General features: G+C 37.6%; 1 protein-coding gene across 1 annotated transcript in view; it reads left to right on the forward strand.

The window, feature by feature from the left end:
* Positions 1-19,357, forward strand: part of LOC126281619 (DNA topoisomerase 3-beta-1) — a 132,567-nt gene extending 113,210 nt beyond the window's left edge. The window contains exons 12-15 of the mRNA XM_049980739.1: positions 5,363-5,587; positions 17,574-17,729; positions 17,815-17,917; positions 18,969-19,357. Of these exons, the coding sequence (XP_049836696.1) occupies positions 5,363-5,587; positions 17,574-17,729; positions 17,815-17,917; positions 18,969-19,178 (694 nt within the window). The 3' untranslated portion in view covers positions 19,179-19,357. The remainder of the gene's footprint in view (positions 1-5,362; positions 5,588-17,573; positions 17,730-17,814; positions 17,918-18,968) is intronic.
* Positions 19,358-22,416: the final 3,059 nt, after the last annotated feature.

A 22,416-nucleotide genomic window follows, 5' to 3' on the forward strand; every position in this document is an offset into this window, starting at 1 on the left:
ATGAATATTATGACACATCGATGTGTTTAAAAAATACATACTTTATATCTGCTCAAGAGTGTACAATAATCGATTGCTTTATTTACCCTCTAGTTAACTATAATAGGCATTTTCAGAAAGTAATAAAGAAAGTAATAAAACAATAAAATGGAGTAGAACATTTTGAGAATTCTTCTATAATGCTCTGGGTGCCTGTGAGCATTTTTTCATATAGTCAGTATTTTTTTATTGTTTACATTAAATTGGTTTGGTCCTGAATCAGAAAAATTGTTGGTTTATTTACATATTAGATTAAGTATAATTTAATAACTTTGCTTCCTTGTTTACAATGAAGGTGAGTATTGTTTATATTGTTTAAGTTCTGATTATTTGTAAATGTAGAATTGTTACTGTGTTTTTATGAACTTCTGATTACTTATGATAGTATGATTACTTATGATAGTATGATTACTTATGATAGAATGATTACTTATGATAGTATGATTACTTATGATAGTGTAATTACATTCTCTCCTTTTATTGATATGTTGTTTATCGGCTCTGTCATTGCAACAATGTTTTGATTTATTTGTTGAAGTGATTATTTTGTAACAAAAATGGAAACATTTCCTTGATTTGCTCCAACTATATATAGTCCCACAATATTAAGGAGGAGTAGTTATAATTATTGTCATGCTCCGCCAAGCACCAGTGTATAATCCCGTTATTGTTCCTATTTTATTTTTAAGAGTAGATACTTACTGCCATCTTTGTTGTTGTTCTGCCACTGTATGTTGAATTTGGCATGTGTTTTTTCCACCAATCTGTGCTAATGACTTTTTACTTCGTTCTCTTTTTAAATATATTTCTGTTTCCTATTCTCTTCCATTTCTTTTACGGTATAAATAAGTTGACTGCATTATGATTTTATTTTTATATTTTCTAAAATTATTTTTTTTCTGCAGCTTTTATTGCATTTGCAGAACATTCTTAATTCTCTCCTTTCCTTCATTTTTAATGATAAATCATTAGTGATGTATTGATTAAGACAGCGTCTGCATAGTGCGCACATTTTAAAGGATTTTGTGAATTGTGATTATTGATTTGCTGTTCCAAATTAATAAGATGTAACAGATTGGGCAGATTACAAACAGAGGAAGCACTAAGCAGTACATATGCACATAAGTATTGAATGCTGTAGCTTAGCTTTCAGTCCTGCTGTCCCCATGATTATGGATCTATTCTACTTCAGAGAAAATATATTTATCAGCTGATGTAACTTCATCTCATATTTGTCATTATGCAAAATATGTTTCAGGCAACAAGGGTATGTTTACCAAGTATGTTGGTCTGGATGGTTGTTTTTGCTTATCAGTGTTGGATGGGTGGAAGAGACATGAGAAATGTTCATTAACTTTATTTCCTTTATATTTTGTATCCTTTAAGATAGTGCTTTACTCAAACCGTTTAATGAATTTTTATTCCCAATGCACCAGTATCTGTAGAGGTTAGTCACTATTATATTGAGAGCTAAATTTATTTGTATCTGTCTTGGTTTTCGCTTATGCTTTTCAACCTAAATAAAAGTGCTTAAATAGTTATTTTCAGTTCAATGCTACACATTTCTAAGTACTAAAATCATGTTGCATATCGAAGTTTCGCTTTTCTGTCATTCAGTTTCAATGATAGTCTTTCCAAAATTCCTTTTACTTGCTATGATTATTCTCACACCATATCAATGCCAATAAAAGTCATGTGCATTACTGTTGAGTACATTTCAGGGCTATTTGTTATTTGGAGAGTAATTGTTTTCAATTTATTTTTTAAATTTCTAGGCTCATATTAATTTGACTATATTGCCACACAGTATATTGTCTTTCACTATCTCAAAATAGTCACAAATAATATCTTCTATGATTATTTGTTAAATGAACATACAATAAACAGTACCTACAGCTCAGACGTCCTAATGAACAAAATAGAGCCAGCAATGAGAGAAAAACATTACAGGTAAAAAAAAAAGGCATGATATTGCTACATGACAATGACCGTACTCACTCTGCCCAGTTGACACAAGAAACCATTTGAAAAATGGTTTGGGAGATATTACCTCATTCTCCCTACAGTCCACATTCGGCTCCCTCAGTTTTTTATTTGTTTGGCCAACTCGTGGAGGCATTATGTGGAAAAAAGATCAGCAACGATGAGGAGTTCAAGGAATTCATGGGAAAGTGATTCTAACAAGACAAAGACTTATTTGCATCAGTATAAAAAAGTAGTTCATTATTGAGAAAAGTATTTTAGTATTGGGTGGTATTATGTTGAAAGAAATGATCAGTTCATCTCTCCCTGAACAGGTTACTGAGATCCCTCAATGAAGAATCCCTGAATTTCGAACAATACTCTACTTCTCATCGAAGAATGGAAAACACTAAAGAAACATGGCATACAAACCGCTCAAGATGAAGCAGCATACAAAGAACTGTGCTGCAAAATACAGCACAGCTGCTGAATCGACAATTCAGTGTCTCACCAGTATTTGTGATGACATAGAACAACATCAAAAACTAAATGAAATACATGACCTAATCAAGAAGATAAACAACATCACCCGAGAGTTCAAACTGCTTACATGGATGGTAGAAGATATAATGGTGCTATTATTAGTGACAAGCAATTAGCAATAGCTAGTAGAAACAATATTGTGAAATGTTGTATTGCAAAGGAAACAACATACAAGAAGAGAACATTTGTATGGAATCAAATAAACAACCCGATATTCTGGACAGTGAAATCAAAAATGCCATCAAGCATCTGAAAAGCATAAAATCCACAGGTATAGATGATATTTTCAGATAAATGCTGACTGCAATGGGAGAGGAAGGCATGCATGACCTACATTTAATATGTAATAAGGTGTGGAAAATGAGTGAGTGGCCTACAGACTGGACTAATTCCTTTGCACAAAAAAGGATCAGTTAGAGCTGCTCCAACTATAGGACTGTAGCATTAATATCACATGCTAGTGAAGTCTTCCTGCATATAATAAATCAACGTGTAAAAAATTTCTGCAGTCTCAGATTTCCTCAGAACAAGCGGATTGTGTGTCATGTAAACTACTCAGGCGGCAGTCTTGAATTTAAGGCAGATAATTGAAAAATGTTAAGAGTTCTGTATACCTGCCTACATTTGCATCCTAGATTATAAAAAGGCTTTTGGTTGTGTCATGTAGGACAAGTTGTGGCATGTGCTCAATGAGTCTGGGATTCCAAACCACCTGGTATCCTTACTAAAACGTCTTTATAATAGCCATACCGTAATCATAAAAGTAGATGGTGAATACTCTGAATTTTTTGATGTGACAAATGGTGTCAGACAAGGTTACAAACTATCACCTCAGCTCTACAATATCTATGCAGAGTGTGTAATCAGGAAAGCGCTGGATGGCTGGGGTGGAGGGATTTCAATTGGCGACAGGAAAATCAACAATTTACGCTTCGCAGATGATAGATACTACACTCATAGCAGGAAGTGTGGAAGCACTTGGTAATCTGTTCTCAAGAGGGAAAGATATCTAAACCTTGGCCTAGAGGTAAACATGAAAAAAACCAAACTAATGGTTACTAATTGCCAAGGCATTGATAAAAAAAAAAAAAAAAAAAAAAAACTTACAGGATTCTCAAGGAATCTGGAGATAGTTAGTGATTATGTATATCTTGCCTTTCTGATCAATTGCACAGGAAATTGTGATAAAGAAATAAGACAACGAAACATTCTTGACCGAGCCGCAATGGTCACTCATTAAGATATGGCAGAATTAGGCAATATCTAAGACAACGAAGATACGCTGGGTAGAAGCATTGGTGTTTTCTGCATTCTTATACAGATAGACCATGGAAGGTAGTGATAAGAGCAACATTGATACCTTCAAGGTGTGGTGTTGGCAGAGGATGCTACGTGTACCGTGGACACAAAAAAGAACAAATGTTTCAATAATAGAACAACTTAAAATCACAAGAACGTTATCTTCGCGTATCAGCCAAAGATAAGTTCAGTTCCTTTGGCACACTTTGAGAAGGAAAGGGGATAATTTAGAGAAGACCATTGTGCAGGGAAAAATTGAGGGCAGAAGACCACATGGGAGAGCAGCAAACAGATGGTTGGATCAAGCGAAGAAGATTACCAGCCTGCCTCTTCACATCATATTAAGAAAGGCCGAAGATCGCTGTGGATGGAGACATCTGTTGAAAGAGTCAACTACATAAGAATGAATGAGGAAATGAGATCACCACCACTCAGCAATGAGTAAAATGAGTAGTGAGATGTTGAGAAGCAACACGACTCTTATTTTGTAAAAATATAAATATTTATTTCCTACACCAATGTGTTTGTTTAAGTAGTGAATGTCCCTCGTAGATGCAAGTGCTGCAGTTTGTATCAGCCACCATGTTTCCACGTGTGTACTGCTGTATACTACCACCTGTACTAATGTTGCTGCACTAAATAGTTCATATTAATTCAGTTATTAAAAGCACCACCAGCAGTTGAAATTATTTGTCACACATGCCTGTAACTGTCCCTGGTTTATGTTGGCGCATTGTTCCATTGTTTTGTGTGAAATCAAAATTCATTCTGCAATGACTTGGCACCAAACTGAATATATTTATTTCTAAAATAAGAGTTGTATAACAAAAATTTAAAATTACTGTTTCTATCTACTCACACTTCCTACTACATCATGAACACAAGATGAAATAGAAAATACGTTGCATGCTTTGGAGCTTATAGACACGGCACCATATCATACTGCTGCTCTTTGTGCTGCTGCACACCTTCTGTCTGCTTGGACTTTCACTTTCTCCTTGTTTCCTCTCTCAGCTGTGCTATCCTTCTGTAATATTACACTAAAAATATAAAATTTTGTTTTCACTTGTAAGATGTTCCATTTGTTGACTATGTGAGTACTGGATCTTGTAACCTGAGCATCATAAGTGGATACTTTTTGTGTAAATGCAGTAGTGAGCCTAAGTAGATACTGAGATTGATGGGAGCTTTGTGCAAAAAATTTATCAATGGTTTAATGGGAGCCAGGGGTACAGCTGCTGAGTAACTGCCTAACATATCTTAATACCCAGAATGCAAACAATACTGATGTTTGCAAGTCAGTATCATTGTGTGCTGCTGTCTTGCAGTGTCGTATCCTAACTAATGTAACTATCATTTTTCCATATTGTTTTCTGTTAGTATTTGCAAGCTATGTGGCCTTATTACTATGGTTAAGTTCTGTTCTGCTTTGTTGTTTTTGTTGGTTCTTATGATCTATGTTTCAGAATAATTTGACCTCTTGCTAAAACTAACTTTTCCTTTTCTTCTTTTTGCAAAGATGTGGCAAATGCAGACGTTACATGAAGTATATTCAAGCCAAACCCTCACGCATGCATTGTTCCCACTGTGATGAAACTTACAGTGTACCACAGAATGGTTGTATACGTATTTATAAAGAACTCAAGTGCCCATTAGATGACTTTGAGTTGCTGTCATGGTCTGCTGGAACAAAGGGAAGAAGCTATCCTTTCTGCCCATACTGCTACAATAATCCCCCATTCAGGTATGATTGTATAATTTTTTCCTCAGAAATATGTAGTTTATGATGTGTTTATGTGCCAGATACATGCAAAATACATTTTTTAATATGAAAATAATTAGATGTGTATTTGTGGATTATAATTGTGCATACTACTTCAGTTTCCTTGTCTCCTTGTCTTCCACTACACTGTAATGACAGTGGACGTCATGCGTAGAAATAGGTGCCTATCTCATAATTACAGGGAAAACTAACACTCTCATTTGAATTTTTATACCACTATAACATACAGTAAAAAACTGTAGAGACTAACAACTGCAAAACAAGAAAACAACAGGTGTGGATGACTTAAAATTAGCTTCTTGTGTGTTGATATAAAAAGCAAGGTAGAGGCAACCACTCATCTATAGCAGTGTGATGTGTGGACAGAGGAACACATGTGTGCATTAGGGTCTCTCTCTCTCTCTCTCTCTCTCTCTCTCTCTCTCTGTGTGTGTGTGTGTGTGTGTGTGTGTGTGGGGGGGGGGGGGGGGGGCGCGTTTCTGTGCTCAACAAAGCAATCTGCTGTAGGTGAGAGGTTGGCTTTCAGTTATTTCCCATATTGCTCCATCCAGGAATTTCCATTGTTATTCTTGTGTGCGTTAGTTTTATTGGGCAAGATCTACTTTGTGAACTGACCTTGTGCCAGTGTTATTCATAAGACTTCAGTGTTTTCCAGTGTTCTTTGGACTGCTCGAAAATTCATAGCCTCTACTTACAGTCGTTTAGTGTGGCGCCTTAACTCTAGAACTGTGAAACAGCTTGCTCTTTTCTTTTCTCTTCATTTGAATAGCATCATATTGTTCGATAAAAGGCTAAAATCATGTACAAATCACATTTTAATGCATTTTCATGTACAACAATATGGTAGCACGTGCTACCCATCTGTCTCTATCTTTATTTAAAATGCCTATTGGTCAGTATCTTCCCCAAACTCTATAAACTATTCCCATGCACAGCTACTCTGACTCACTTTCCAGTCCAACATTAATGACTTGATGGAATCATTCCACTCCCTTCAGATGTGTCACACGTTCCATACGGTTCTCACAGTTCATCCCATCTTTCTCTCAGACTGACAAAGCCATTCAGTACATGTACCCCAGAGACATTTTTCTTGGGTTCTGTCATATACTTGTGACATGAATGAAAAGCATAACACTTTATTGATAAAAGTTGAGTACTGAATAATTGAATACTGCTTTCTCCAAAAACTAACTCACATTATACCAAAGTGTACAAAGAACCCATGGATTGCATATGGATAAAGTTACCTTGTAAAACAAAAAGGAAACTGTAACTGTCAGTCAGTAACACTGCTAGTGTATATACTGTGGATAATAGCAAAACTGGTTGCAAAACATTGTAGGTAGTAATGAGGACATGGAAGGAAATGCATTAAGAGAAAAAAAGTAATCACGCCATATAATGAAATATAGACAATATGAGATAGAAACTTCCTGGCAGATTAAAACTGTGTGCCTGACCGAGACTCGAACTCGGGACCTTTGCCTTTCGCGGGCTAGTGCTCTACCATCTGAGCTACCGAAGCACGACTCATGCCCGGTCCTCAGAGCTTTACTTCTGTCAATATCTCGTCTCCTACCTTCTAAACTTTGCAGAAGCTCTCCTGCGAACCTTGCAGAACTAGCACTCTTGAAGGAAAGGGTATTGCAGAGACATGGCTTAGCCACAGCCTGGGGGATGTTTCCAGAATGAGATTTTCACTCTGCAGCGGAGTGTGCGCTGATCTGCCAGGAAGTTTCATATCAGCGCACATTCCGCTGCAGAGTGAAAATCTCATTCTGGAATATGAGATAGAGTGAAGGAGGAAATGTGTATAACCAGACATGAAGAGGAGCAGATGGGACTAGGTGTAAATGATATGTTGGTAACAGATGTGTGTAGTTTTGCAAAACTTTTCAACAAGCATTTCATAATTAATGCTACTCAAATTTCTAAGAAGCTCTGATGTACACACAATAGTGAGAATTTACTTATAGGGTGTATACGACCCGGGACAACCGGGAAATACCCGGGAATTTTTCGGACTTCCGGGAATTTTTCATTGTTTTAGCTTTCAGCCAAATTTTTGTAGTTTTGGCTGCAGAATTGATTCTCTAGCAAAGAATGTTATTGTATCCTTCTACTGGAGAATAATAACTGCAGCAATAAAATATAAACGAGAGGGGGAAAAAATGAAACTTTGGTGGCAAAGGAAATGTGCAGTTTACAACAACAAAACACTGTGCATGCACAAGCGTCTGCAAATAGCAAAAATATGTCAAAGGTCGTAGGGCTCAGACTGTAATTCTTCATAACAATAAACTGCTTGCTATGAGCATGACGTCACAACTGTTCACATTAGGTTAGTTTGACCAGTTGCCAGCGGTCTGTTGCACATACGCATTTGACTCGCGTATAAGCAGTTCTTCTCCCACTTCCTGCTACTTGAAGTTTGGCTGCTAGCTGTATCGGCAGTAGCAGCAAGCAGCCAGATTCAAACGAGAAAAATTTTTCTCGCGCGCCCTAGCTGCCAGATTGGAGCTTGCACAGAGTTGTCTGAGTTGTAGTGGGGAGGGGGCTAGTCTCCACGTGACCCGTGTTTACGTTAAGTGAATTCGCTGCTTCTCTTCGTGAACAGCTCCCACGTCAAATGAAAACAAAACAGATTTTTGTGGCCGGGAGCTATCAAGTGGATTAAAATACATTCGCATAATTACGAAGGACAAAAATATATTATTAATTTCAGTTTTCCGATTTTATTTTATTTACAAGTTAGTAGCAGTCGAGCATTAATCGCCTGCAGAACAATGAAGTTATTTTTGCAAGTTTGCTAAAGATATTTGGCTTTATTAATCTTTCCACTGAGGCAATCATTTTATATGAAACGAAGTGTTTCATTCTACAGTATTGGCTAGTTCCAATTGTTCGCTGAATTTCAAGTGCACGTTGTCATCTTCTGCCATGTATGGCATTATGCCATAATAAAGAACCAAAAATGAGATCATAGAGTACTGGTCCACAAAGAAAATTTACATTCCAAAAACCACACTGAAAAGCTTAATATCAGATGGGACCTACTTCATTGTGAATCTGGAAAAAGCCAATTTGCGCTTCAAGCCGAATTATGCATTTTGGCATGGTTTACGAAATTCCGATGCGCTTTGGAGTATCCTCTGATGCCCTGTTTCTTTTATTGTATGATGTGAGCTCTCTTAGTGCTCTATACACACGAACATGCGGGCTTCCTGCACCACTGTAGTTGCACACGCACAATAATGCCTGTTTCCTGGCACTCTCTGGCAACTGGTAAATCAAACCTATTTCCAACAGTCTCTGGATAGTATTGCGAATGGTGGTTAGGAAGGCGTTACTTTCAAAGTAAATTTCTTTTTACGCAAGATGAATTATGTTGCGTGTGAGAAAGTAGGATGGATATCTAAATCACAGAGCGTTTGAAACTAAACATTTTGAGGACCAGCCACTTACAAGAATTTCAAGCCGAAACATTTATGTCATGATTTTAAATTTACTGCCACATTTGTGTGTTGTATCTTAAAGTATAACACTCGCAGAAAAGTTCAATATTACATGTGAAAGCTTGGCTTCTGTTGTAGAGTGTTAATCTTAGAGACCAACATCATATGTGAAAGCTTAACTTTTCTTGTAGATATACGGTGCTGTGTACATTAATGTAAACCGTTAACTTTTCCTTTTGTGTGTTCGCGCTATGTAACCAGTGATCTTGCTATTGCCTTGTCCCCGTATACACCCTGGACTTAGTGAATTGGACAATAAAAATTATTCAGCCTACTCCAGAAGTAGCCAATAAAATGACAGGAATGTGTTTCTAGCATTCCCATGCAACTATGGGTAACCAATATAATTGAACCTCTTCTATTGAAAGAGATTGTATTTTCAATCATATCTAACATTAGTAATTTAACAATAAAGTGCAGTCATGGAAGAGAATATGCAAGAAATTCATTCTAAATGAGCATGAAAAGCTGAGTTACTATATCCATCATTCTATCCCTTGTACTTTATTTATTATTTTTTAAATTTAGTTTTTGACTGAACATTTTCCAGTTCTGATCACTAAATACATTTTCATTATGACACATATTTTTAGTAGAAGTGTATTATGTACAGACTGAGCTGAAGTGTCACATCGGTGTAAAACTTTTTATACAACTTCCCTTAGTGCCCAGTTGTCATGCGTAAATTGAATGTGTCAGCAAAGACCTCCATTCATGACGAGACTGAAAGAATCTTAATACATCAGACACTTAATCCATCAGGAAGTAATTAACTAACTCCATGATGCTGAAAATAGAGATTTCTATTGCCCACAGGGTAATGTTGTACTTGAGTACATGAACTAAAGAATAACACATAAATTCAGTCATAAATAACAAATGTGTTTATTTTGAAGCTAATTTTATCGATTGTGCAGTTTGAAGACCATGCATAATCTGAAAAGGGGAAAGCTTTCTTCAGTGCAAAAGCTTTTAAAGGATATGAATTTTTCTTAAGAGTAAGAGACAGTTGACCTCAATTTATATAGTCTATTACCTTATGTAGGAGCATTGTTGTCACAAAGTTTAGTGCTTGGAATAATATTTGGAAATTTGTGGTAAGTTCCTGTGGGACCAAACTGCTGAGGTCATCGGTGCGAAGGCTTACACACTACTTAATCGATAATAAACTAACTTGCCCGAGGGAGGACTCGAACCTCTAATGGGGGGAGGGGGGGGGGGGGGGGGGGAGAACTGTGCTTACTGTGGCAAGGTACCTCAGACCGTCTTGACATCTCAATTAATTTATTTTACTTTATTTATTAATTAATTTTTTATTTATTGTTTTTGAGGGATAGGAACTTTGGTGTTACTTTTTGTCCATGTTGATGTTGGTTCCTGAGAACTTATTTTTGATGTTTGTACTCTATTTTTACCTTACTACATATTTTGTTGTTATGTTGAAAATTAAAATGCCTTTTTTTTAGAAAGTGCATCAGTCATACTAAAGAAAAAAATAACAATTCAAGACAAATAGTTCTTCAACTAAATACTGCTGGAAGTTCTTGAAACATGAGCATGGGCATAATTTTCAAAAACTCTACTGGATTTGTGTAGGCTTTAAGTGAGTCAAATTGTTTCATCACCAAAAATTCCTATTTATGCAACAGTGAAGACATCTTCAAGCAATTTTATAGCTTGGAATACAATTTGTATGAAGTACAACAATTTGAACATGCTAAATTCATATTGATCAAACAATCCACAGGTGCTTTACCAGTTCCTAGTGACCAATGGGCACAATATTTTGGTGATCAGACATATCATCACATCTCTGAAGACCTTGCTGTCATGCGCCCAAAACCCCTCTACTACTACTACATCAGATATGCTGACAAACTGCCCTGCTTGGGAGCGCATCTGTGAGCGTCATTGTGCAGCAGTGTGCATTAGTTGTGGTAGCAATCCATGCTACCACAACTGATGTGCACTGCCACTCCATTTGCACAGATTGATAAAACATTGTGTTTGCTGAGTGTCTTCTTAATTAGACCCAGTGCTGGTTCCCAAAGCCTTACTGAGATTATAGTCGCAGTTATGGTTGATAGACTGTCCCTGGTGTATGTTCTGATGGCCTCTCTAATGATGCTGTCCAAGTATTTCTAAGGTTGTTCTAAAATCTTGGTACAGTTGTCTCAGACAAACAGAGCTCTGCAACCACCAACTTATTGCGATACATTAGTCCGTGTCTGGTGTTCTTGGCATCGATCTTTGATGGAGCGAACTGTCTGTGTTACCATATTGGCGTTCTTTAAACAGAGGAGCACTTGACAACCACCAACTGTTTCTAGCATGTCCAGATCTTGAAATGTTTTGTATTTAATGGAATATTCTGCAAACAAATGGAAGGAGTCATAATGCACAGCCCGCTCTTGCCTTTGGTTGCAAATTGTGTATGGAGCACTTTGAGGAAGAACCTATGAAGACTTCCGAAGGGAAGCCTACTTGTTTTTTCCATTATATGGATGTCCTGTTCATCATCTGGCCCCATGGAAGGGTCAAATTCTGTGACTTATGTGCACATCTGAACTATTATGCATAAATCCAGTTCTCTATGGGGCTTGATGCAGAAAGAAGACTACCATTTCTGGACATTTTGACATCATAGTCAACAGAAAAGCTGATGGCACCATAGGCCATTGTGTGTATCGGAAGAAAACAGACAGCTGCCACCACTCTGCTTAAAGGAAGGGGACAGTAAAAACACCAGTACATAGAGCACGCACCATTTCGGTTGAAGAAAGTATTCCCTGGGAACTCAAACACCTCAGAACTGTGTTTCAAAACAAAGGTTCCTCAGAGTTGCAGGTTAGGCATGCTCTATGAGATACCACTACAGGATGACCTGTGGAGATGGATGAAAACACAGAGAAAGAGGCAGCCACTGCCATTTTACCATACACTTGTGCACCGCTGGGAAATGTCCGGCACATACTGACAAAGCATTGAGTGAGAACTGTCTTCTACTTGCCCAGTAAAGCATGAGCAATACTTGAGAGTGTCAAAGTAACCTGGATTTAAGGAACAGTGGATTTATATCATACTCTGTGCAGATATGGCAAGTCATTTCAGACAATCAGTGCACACCATCGAACATCAACGCTGAAAACACCAGCAGTACAGAGACTAAGGTATCCGTAGTCTGTTCTCACAAAGCAATGTTTAGCCAAGACTCATTATTCAATAGAATTCAAATGTACCAGGATTTTAGCACAAACTTTAAAATAGTAGAGCAATGTCATTAGAGACGCCATCGAAATGTGCTCAAGGGAAAGTTTTATCAACCAGGCCTCTGGCTATAATCTCAGCAAGGCTTGAGAATCAGCACTGGGTCTAATTAAGAACGTATTCAGCAAACAAAACATTCTGGCATCCAGTGCAGATGGAATAACTACATCCACACTAACACAATCTGGGCTGCATTGAGAATTGGTCTTGGGGGGAATATAAGTCAGTTATCAGTTATGCGATCGCAGGAGGTCGATTTGTCAGTACCATTTCGACAGTATTAACTGACAGTTCACCCACCCATGGACTGTTCAATTGACAAATACCCTAAGGAAAAACTGAAGAATCTCATTATAGTCATGTTAATTAAATACCTGGCGTGCATTGTAACAAACATGGCCCCCACAAAAATTTAATTTGTGTTGTCATTTGAAAGTAATTCGCATATTCAATGTTGGCGTATCATAGTCTCCACGTCATCACTGTGGAAGCTTTTCCATCATTGCGTCAAAATGTTATACCATGTAAGTGGCTATAGAAAGTCATAAAGCCACAATATTAGCACCTGAAGAGAAAAATTAATTGATTCTCATTTCCTTCAGAAACTAGAATATCATGCTTATATTGTTCACAAAGGCCATCTTTGAGTTACTTAGTTCAGTGCTCAGCTTCAAAAGTTCCTTAAGTAAACATTTTTCAAATTGAACTAGTGTCACCAACTCAGAGTATAATGTAACTTCAATAATGTTTTTAAATTAGTTCACACTTTTCCTCTATACCATTTCTATGTCATATTGTTTATTACATTCTTGTAGAGCACTTATTATTACACGAGCATCCTATGTTAAATTGACTCTGCGAAGAAACATTTAAAGAGTGTTTTTGCTCTTTTAATGCTCCAGTAGTCTTCATTAGTAAATAATAATAATGCCACATGACCAACAGATTTGTGCAAGTCTTTCAGTGAGATGCCACTGCAGAGTCTTGCATGACCCTGAGGCAGAGGTATCAGTCCTATCCAGACAGTCATCAACAGTTACCCATTCATCTAGTAATAGAGTCCAACATTGCTTAACTTTGGTCATCAGATGAGGGCAGGTGTTTCCAACATGGCAGAGCCATTGCTGCTTCATTAATAAAGCAAAAACATAATTCAATCTGTCTCATAAGTTAAAAAGAATCTAGAACTTACAGTGCTTTCGAATTATTACTCTATTCTTTAAAGTTGAAACTTTAATAATCTGATTTTTGTCCTCTTAACTATCATTTAAACACGTCTCACCATCAAGAAATTTCTTTACCCACTGCCAAAAATTCTCATTTTGGAATTTGTGGAGTAGAATGTATGCCTTCAAAAAATATTTCCATGGTTGCCAAAGTCAGATACGCATTGTGTCATATGGTTTTTTCTATTTCTAATTGAAGACTGCCCTTCATCAGGATACTGGAGAGCCTGGGTCTCTTTTGTTGTGCATTCATCTAACACATCTCTTGAAACAGTGTCTTTCCAGTCCCATAAAATTCTGCTGTTGCACTGTTGCAAAATGGCACTGTTTTAACTTCAAATTTCAACATAGTTTCACAAGTTTGAATAGTACTTAAATCCACGTCTTCTTGCCTGAGTTTGGAGTAGGGATCAGGTTTTTTGTAGTTAGATTTTTTGAGGAAACATGATGGTGTTGTACTCTTTGGACATCTATTTGAAACAACTGCACTGTAGTTTCTGAATTTTTGAATGCTAGTTGCTGATTATGAAAGAAAGTGCTGATTCATATCAAGGGTCTAACAAAGCAGATATATAAATGTTGTGTGACTAGGGCCTCCCGTTGGGTAGACCGTTCGGTGGGTGCAAGTCTTTCGATTTGACACCACTTCGGCAACTTGCACATCGATGGGGATGATGATGATTAGGACAACATGACATCCAGTCCTTGAGTGGAGAAAATCTCTGACCTAGCCAGGAATCAAACCTGGGCCTTTAGGATTGACATTCTGTCACGCTGACCACTCAGCTACTGGGTGGTGGTGGTGGGGGGGGGGGGGGGGGGGGGCAGCAGAGAGATAACGTAAGGTAACAAATACTGAAATATTTCTGATATCACCTTATGTATTGGTTTGTTCAATAATGATACTTTTGATGAAACGTTACATATCAGTGAAAATGTAAACCAGCATTTAGCAGTGCCTGCTAGATTGCTATTGCACATAATATTGTTTATAACAAAGGACGGTATCCACAGGAGATGAAACGACAGCAGTTTGATGTTTGTCGAATTATGTTGATTCAGAACTAGTTTACAGAGATGCAAAGAAAAAAAGTGCGTGCTCTTGCGTATTCTCGAACAGCCTGAAACTGACACTTGACACTGTTTATTTATTGAACTAAACTTATATTTATTGCATATTTTCATGTTTTCCCTTGCCTTATTTTGTGAACAAAATTTTCATGTCCCTGAATACTTCTCATAAATTTTAGTCATGTCTTCAATAACAAAAACATATCTATGAGAAATTTCAAAAATAATATGCTGACTCATTACAATTATTGCTGAGGGTAAAATGTACACTTCAATTTAATGAATTGAACATTTTTCCTGATCTGTACCTTTTACTTCCACTGTAAGTTGTCAAAATACTTTTTTTTTTCATTTTTAGTGCTCAGTTCACTTGTGGCAAGCTTTTATTATTCCTAAGATATGGAAGAGCCGGGATGAGCCATCCTACCATACGAGGGCTGTTCAATGCAGTTTCAAGTGTACAGTATGCTTCGTTTGTTTTTGACAGATAGAAAGGTTAGATGTGTTTTAGTGTGCTTGGCAGACTTTCGATTATCACAAAAAAATGGAGCAAAGAATTTGCATCAAATTTTGTGTGAAAAATGGAATCAAGTGCTCTAAAACACTTGAAATGTTGACAGTGGTGTACGGTGAGTCTGCTCTAAATTTAAAAAAAAATGTTTACAATTGTACAAGCTCAGATGGCCGGGAAGATGCCAATGACGAACCCCTCTCTGGACACCCCAGCACATCAACAACACATGATAACATCAAAGCTGTGAAGAAAATTGTTTTGAAAAACCATCAGATTACCATAAGAGAAGTTGCTGAGGATGTTGGCGTATCGGTCGGCTCATGTCATTCAATTTTTCCAGTCGTTTTGGGCATGAGGTGTGTGTCCGCGAAGTTTGTTCCAAAACTTCTCAATTTTGATAAGAACTGGCACATGAGCATCACTCAGGAGTTCTTGAATGATGTCAGTGATGATCCTGATTTGCACAAAAGGGTCATAAGTTGTGATGAAACATGGGTTTACGGTTATGACATTTTGGATGCTTCCCAGAGAACCAAGACCAAAAAACGCATGCCAACTTCAATCAAATGTCCAAGTTTTGCTCACTATCTTCAATAACCGTGGCATAGTGCATCATGTACTTTTGCCTCAATGTCGTACAGTCAATAAGGAGTATTACCTTGACATTATGCACTGTTTGCCAGAAGCAATATGCAAAAAAAAGTCCGGAATTGTGGAAAAACAATTCATGGCTTTTGCATCATGACAATGCACTTGCTCATTCATCATTGTATATGAGAGATTTTTTGGGCAAAAACAACATGACAGTCATGCCTCAGCCATCATATTTACCGAATTTGGCCCCCTGCAATTTTTTCTTGTTCCAAAAACTGAAGAGACCTATGAAAGAATGAAGATTTTGAATGATTGAAGAAATAAAAACTGCATCGTTGGAAGTACTGAAGGTTGTACCACAAAATGCTTGTAAGAAGTGCTTTGAAGGTTGGAAAAAGCGTTGGCACAAATGTATTGTATCTGAGGGGATTACTTTGAATGAGACAACATGAATATTGATGAATAAATAAATAATTTTACATAAAAAAATAAAGTCATCTTACTTTTTGAACACACCTTGTACACTCACTTTGTGGAGTCTTTCTGTATGGTGGCAGATGGAAGTACCTGAATTAACAGGAATCATTTGACCAATTACCAGTTGCTAACATGTCAGCAGATGGTACTGTGTTCAGTCTGCATAATATGCCTATGAATAAGTAGATTTCAAATTCAATTACTCATAACTTGACAGTGATAATTAACTCGTGAACACCTCTTATGATTTCATACACACATATGAACTAGGCCAGTGTTGTCAGTTGTCTGCTTGTCACAGCTGGTAATGAAAAGAAATCAGTCAATACAAACTGTATCAGCTTCTTTAAATTCAGCTACTACCATAAACCATTTCGCTAAGAGTCTTCATAGAGTGGGTGTACAGTATTTTTTACTTCTTGTTTGACAAGCCAAGCATCTTCTTACTGAAACAGTTTTATAACAGATTCATAACACATCTCGGCAACAAACTTTGAGAGATTGGAACTGCATCTCATAAAAATACTTTCCTCGTCTGAGGTTGGAGGAGGCTGTTAGTAAGAACATGAGTAACCTGGAGTGCCATAGGTCATGTTGTGTTTGTGTGTTGCAAATACTTGCAAACAGGGGAAAAAAGAAAAAATCTGGTTCTTATCTTCAGAGGACAGAATTGTAAATACTGCTGTCAGACAAATATAAAAGTAGAAAATGCTGTCCTAGCTTTCAACTATTTCTTCCTCAGGGAGGAAAGAATGTTAGGTTGGGGAAAGTTAGAATGTAGCAGTAGGTCGATCAGACGCTAGGTCCAACGTATTGTTTGTTATACTGGTCAAGGCAGCTCCCTTTCTCAGTTTGTCTCTAACTGAGCATATTATACATTTTGTTGAATTTTCTTTAGTTCTTATCATTTATAAGACCTATTGCAAAGTTAAAAATATGAATATTTGTAACTAAACACGCTTCTTATGTTAAACACTTTGTACAGGGAAGTTGTGTGCTACAGAAAGACATGAATGAGAACAACAAAATGATTTCAGATAATAGTTGGCTTTATCTTCCGTTGATTTGTTATTTTATTTTTCCTTGATGCTTCTGTGTCATTCCCCCCTCCCCACTCACACATTCCTCTCTCTTGCCCTGAATCCACTTTTTCTGTAACCTCTTGGCTTACATTACTAAATGCAAAGTTTTTGACTTGCTGTAGTGAAACTTTCCAAGAAAATATTAAAATTCAGAAACACCAATCATAAAAATTTTATGAAAATTTCTGTATGTTATAGACAAATGAAGAAAGGAAGTGGTTGTAATGCTTGTACACACCCAACTTGCCCTCACAGTCTAAATAGTACTGGCATGTCAAGTTGTGTTGAATGTGAGGGAGGTATTTTAGTATTAGATCCATCATCTGGACCAAAATGGAAACTTGGTTGCAACAAGTGAGTAGTAATGTAAAGTTGTCAATAGTAAACACTCCTTTTCTAACATTATAGGTAAACTAATAATGATGTTTATTCATTACAGATGTGATGTCATCATACATTTATTTGAGGATGCACATAAAGTATTAGTTGAGGATGCAGTATGTGAGTGTGGAGCACAGCTGATAAGTGTTGAGTACAAACCGGTAGGTTAACCTACACTATACATTATTGTAGAGATGAAATTGTTGCCTGTTTCCAATAAAAAAATTATGAGAAATGTAGTACATGATCAATAGTTGATAGATGTAAGGCAGGATGTGTAGGACTTGCTGGTTAAAAGTTATGTTGCCAGCGACATTTGTAATATAGTGTTGTTGCATTTAACGGTCTGAAATCTTATCTTGATGCGAGCTAAAGCATTAGAGAACAACAACTCTCCGGAACTTCATGTTGATGCCAGCTAGAGCATTAGAGAAGGAGGAACAACTGAGGCACTGGGAACCATAATCACCTAAAGCACACCATTGCCAGACCCATACAGAAGTAAATATCAGTGAAATTGGTGAGACAGTTTTTTTGTGATGTTCATATGTATCATGTGAGACTACAGCACAGATAAACTTGGCTCACCATTAGATCAGCAGATGTCAGGAGCATGCATACATGATGCAGTCTCAAGATTGACAGTAGTATACTTTAGGCCCCTGTGGTTCTCAGCACCACAGTTTAATTTATTAAGGGTACGTTTGCACCAATATGTTAATTTAATGAATAAAGGTAAGTCATGGCTTCATTGTTTTGTTCCTTGGTAGTGTAGTAACCATTAATTTTTTTGAGCTAATACTGTTTGTGCATGAAGCATTTGTTATGGGCCTTTTGAGACATTTTCTATTGTGGAATGTTGCATGCTTTAATTAATGGTGCATTCGTTTTTATTTTGCCAGTATACAATTACTCTTTCATTATATAATTACTATTTAATTATATAATTACTATTTCATTATATAGCTACTATTTCATTATTTTTTTTTGTTATGTACATAAGTCAATATTATATGCTGTTTGCATTTCCTAGACGAGTCAGTTTTTGTGATTATTTCATTTACAAAATGTAGAGAAGAAAAGATGAAGTATGTAAAGGTTATCATTGATGATTCATAAAGAAAATTTGTTGTGTGGAACTTATTTTGTACCACATATGTAACTTCTTTACAGCTGTGCAGCAAATGATACAGTTATCTGCCTTTGTTGTAGGAGAAGACACGGCTTCCAGGTGAGGCAACGGAAATGACAGGTTGCGTTTTCTGCTCAACACATTTCACAGCACTTGTGGAAAAGCACCGTGCTGTTTCTAGGCCTGCTGGCAGTCGGGCTCCTCGGGGAAGAGGGGGTAAAGGAAAAAGTCGGGGCCGACCACGAGCCCCGAGAGACAAAATGGCACAACTTGCTGCATATTTTGTTTAACACTGTTTTTTGTTATATTTATTTAACAAGAGAAAGAACTGTAACCTGTGTGTAATAACTTTATACTTCGCAGCTAAGCAAAAAGTGGAAATCTTTTATTATGCTATTATTGTATGAAGAGCCCTCTTTTTGTAATATTCTTCATCAGAGTGATGTAAATAATATATTTATTATTTTTATCTTGGTTTTATATGATTTTTTTCCCCAAGATTTTCCTTGGGTTGGCCGTGATATACTAAAGGAAATTTCGTATATATGTGTGTATGGTGAGCTCACTCCACTGCAATCTTGTACTTTGTGTTCAGTTAATATTTCTGCTATGTTTGTTGGTACAGCCCCCAACAGAGCGATGAGATTTGAGGTCAGAAAAAACTGTTGCTATGAAGGTGACCACTGTTTGAAGTTCTGTTTGCACTCAGTTATCCATCTAAATATTAGTGCATATGTTGTATCAAAGATGCTGGACCTCACATTCATCTTTATCTTCATGTTGACTGAACAGCTTGCACAGTGTATCACTCAGTGTTTTGAAACTTCCTGGCAAATTAAAACTGTGTGCCACACCGAGACTCGAACTCGGGACCTTTGCCTTTCACAGCCAAGAGGTAGAGCACTTGCCTACGAAAGGCAAAGATCCTGAGTTCTTATCTTGGTCTGGCACACAGTTTTAATCTTCCAGGAAGTTTCACATCAGCGCACACTCTGCCGTAGAGTGAAAACCTCATTTTGGAGTCAGTGTTTTGTTATAATGGATAGATAACATCAACTGTGCAAATACATATTATTTATAGATATACACAAATAGTGTACTGTGATATTTAATAGAAGCAGTTTTCAGGAAGTCAGATATCACAGACTTTTTAAAAAGATGTATTTTAGAAGAAGTTTCAGTATATGTAAATAACTTATTTTATATAGATTTGTTCCTGTATGAAACGTACAATGTGGTATGGCAGTGGCCAGCATATGGGTCACTGCTGAACAATATGCCATGATAATACAAAGGCTGTTCAAAAAATTCTGGAACTTTGTCCGCACATTTTTTCTATGCTTTTCTTTTACTTATTGTGCAGGATCTCCATCAAAATACTGTTCTCCACAATTGAAACACTGTCTGTCCGTCCCCCCCTTTCCACTTCTGGAAGCTGTCTTGGTATGCCTGTAGCTGGATCTTACAACACACAGTCTGCGAATTTTCTTTTATCTTGTCTATCCTTTCTAATCTTTATCCTTTCAATGGTTTTCTTGAGTTTCACGCAAAATTTAATTCAGAGGTGTTGCTCTTCAAACTGTGCCATCTCGAAATTTGGAAACTGTGGAACACAGCGTTCTACTGAATACAGCACTGGAAATAACTAACATACATACAACTATGAAACATCGGGAAGTTGCACATTAGACACAGGCATGTGTGGGAATGTCAACTGCGTTTTTCTCCAACACACCATTGGTGTGAAAGTGTGAATGTCCTGCAATTTTTTCAACAGACCTTATACAGATCATCATTTGTATAAAAATGTTATCTTATCTTATCAAGTATGTAAAACCAAAGAAAAATTCATAATTTTCAGTTCTTTAAAAAATGGTTTCTACATTATTCACAGCTACTTCCATTTTACATTTTGTCATGCATTGATGACTTAATGACTTGTATGTTGTTACACTTAAGTTGGGAGCCATCAAGGGCACTCCAAGGTAGGAAATCAGAGACACAGTGCAGAGAGTACGCAAAAGTTGTTGTTTTTAGGTTACTGGAGTTAAATAGTAACACTAGAGCCCTGCAAATTGCAGATAATCTGGGCAGCTGCCCCAGGGGAGAAGTTCTGCTTATAGAATTAACTGGTAACTCCATCCACCACCTAGACACTGTTGTAAGTCATCACTGTAAAAGATGGCCATGCAAAGGTGAATCTTAGCGGTGGCAGCAAGTGATACTTGCTCCTGAGAGCTGCAACATCGGTCAGTTTACACAGGTTAGAGCGCCAGTACAGCAGTGTCCACCCACAGAAGGATGGAGGACGGGGCCAAGTGACATTAAAAACTGTTCTTGCTGGACGTAATAGAAGTGGCAGTGACATTTAGCTTTCAGTTGAATGTTGGTGATACCAAACTTGGAGTTTGTTTATATAAAATCCAAAAGTATCCCTACCTATCGAGTAGGAGTAGGGCAGGAATCTGAATGTGGTTGGCTAGGGGCGTGCTGGAGGTGCAGAGCAACTTAACAGATTGGCCAAAGCATGTTAAGTGCTGGTGGATCGGTGGGTCGACAATAGGAAGGGAGAAATGGTGCATCACCATGATCCATGAAAAACCCATGCTTTTGTATTTGGGGGAGTTCTCAGTCAGACCACTGGGGCACTGACTCTGTGTTGCTTGTGGCCAGCCTCAGTAAGCTCTGACATGCCTGTTTACATCACTTGGAGTGCTGCTCTCAAGTTTGCATGAAGATCATCCCAAAAGTAAGGTCTCCTGTTGTTTTATAAGTACAGAACTCTATTTGTGTCGCAGTTGGTCACCCTGTTATGCATAGCGCTTCACGCGTTGTGTGTAAACATGTGTATGCTGCACTGAGGCACTCAGTCTGGGCTTGGCAGCCATTGAGAATGGAGCTTCCGTTAGATTTTATCGCCAAGTGCGAATTGCCCACAGTTATTCATCTTTAGAACACAAAGGGCACTGCACCGATTGAAATCCACGCCAATTGACAGAAGTGTATGGTGAGTCATGCGTGGATGTCGAAAGTGTTCGTAAGTGGTGTAGAGAGTTTGCAGCTGGTCGGGTCAAAATTCACGATGAACAAAGGAGTGGGAGACCGTCAGTTTCTAAGGAGACAGTGACTGAGGACCACATGCAGCAACGAGTTGATGCTTCCCGCGCATATATTCACCACCTTGCAGCCGAACAGGACAACTTTCTAGACTCAATGGTCATGGGTGACGAAACCTGGGCATACCACTTTACACCTGAGACCAAGCAACAATCACGCCAGTGACGGCATCCTTATTTGCCAAAGCCGCGGAAGTTCAAACAAACACAGACTGCCGGTAAAGTCGTGACAACCGTTTTTTGGGATCAGAAAGGTGTATTGTTGGTCTGCTTTATGCCCACTGGATCACAATTAATGCTGACAGGTACTGTGAGACTCTGAAAAAACTCAAACAGGCAATTCAGAACTGTAGAAGAGAAATGTTGAGCAAGGACCTACACATTCTCCGTGACAACGCTCGCCCACACATAG

Source organism: Schistocerca gregaria, chromosome 7 (assembly GCF_023897955.1).
Source record: "Schistocerca gregaria isolate iqSchGreg1 chromosome 7, iqSchGreg1.2, whole genome shotgun sequence".
Taxonomy (NCBI): domain Eukaryota; kingdom Metazoa; phylum Arthropoda; class Insecta; order Orthoptera; family Acrididae; genus Schistocerca; species Schistocerca gregaria.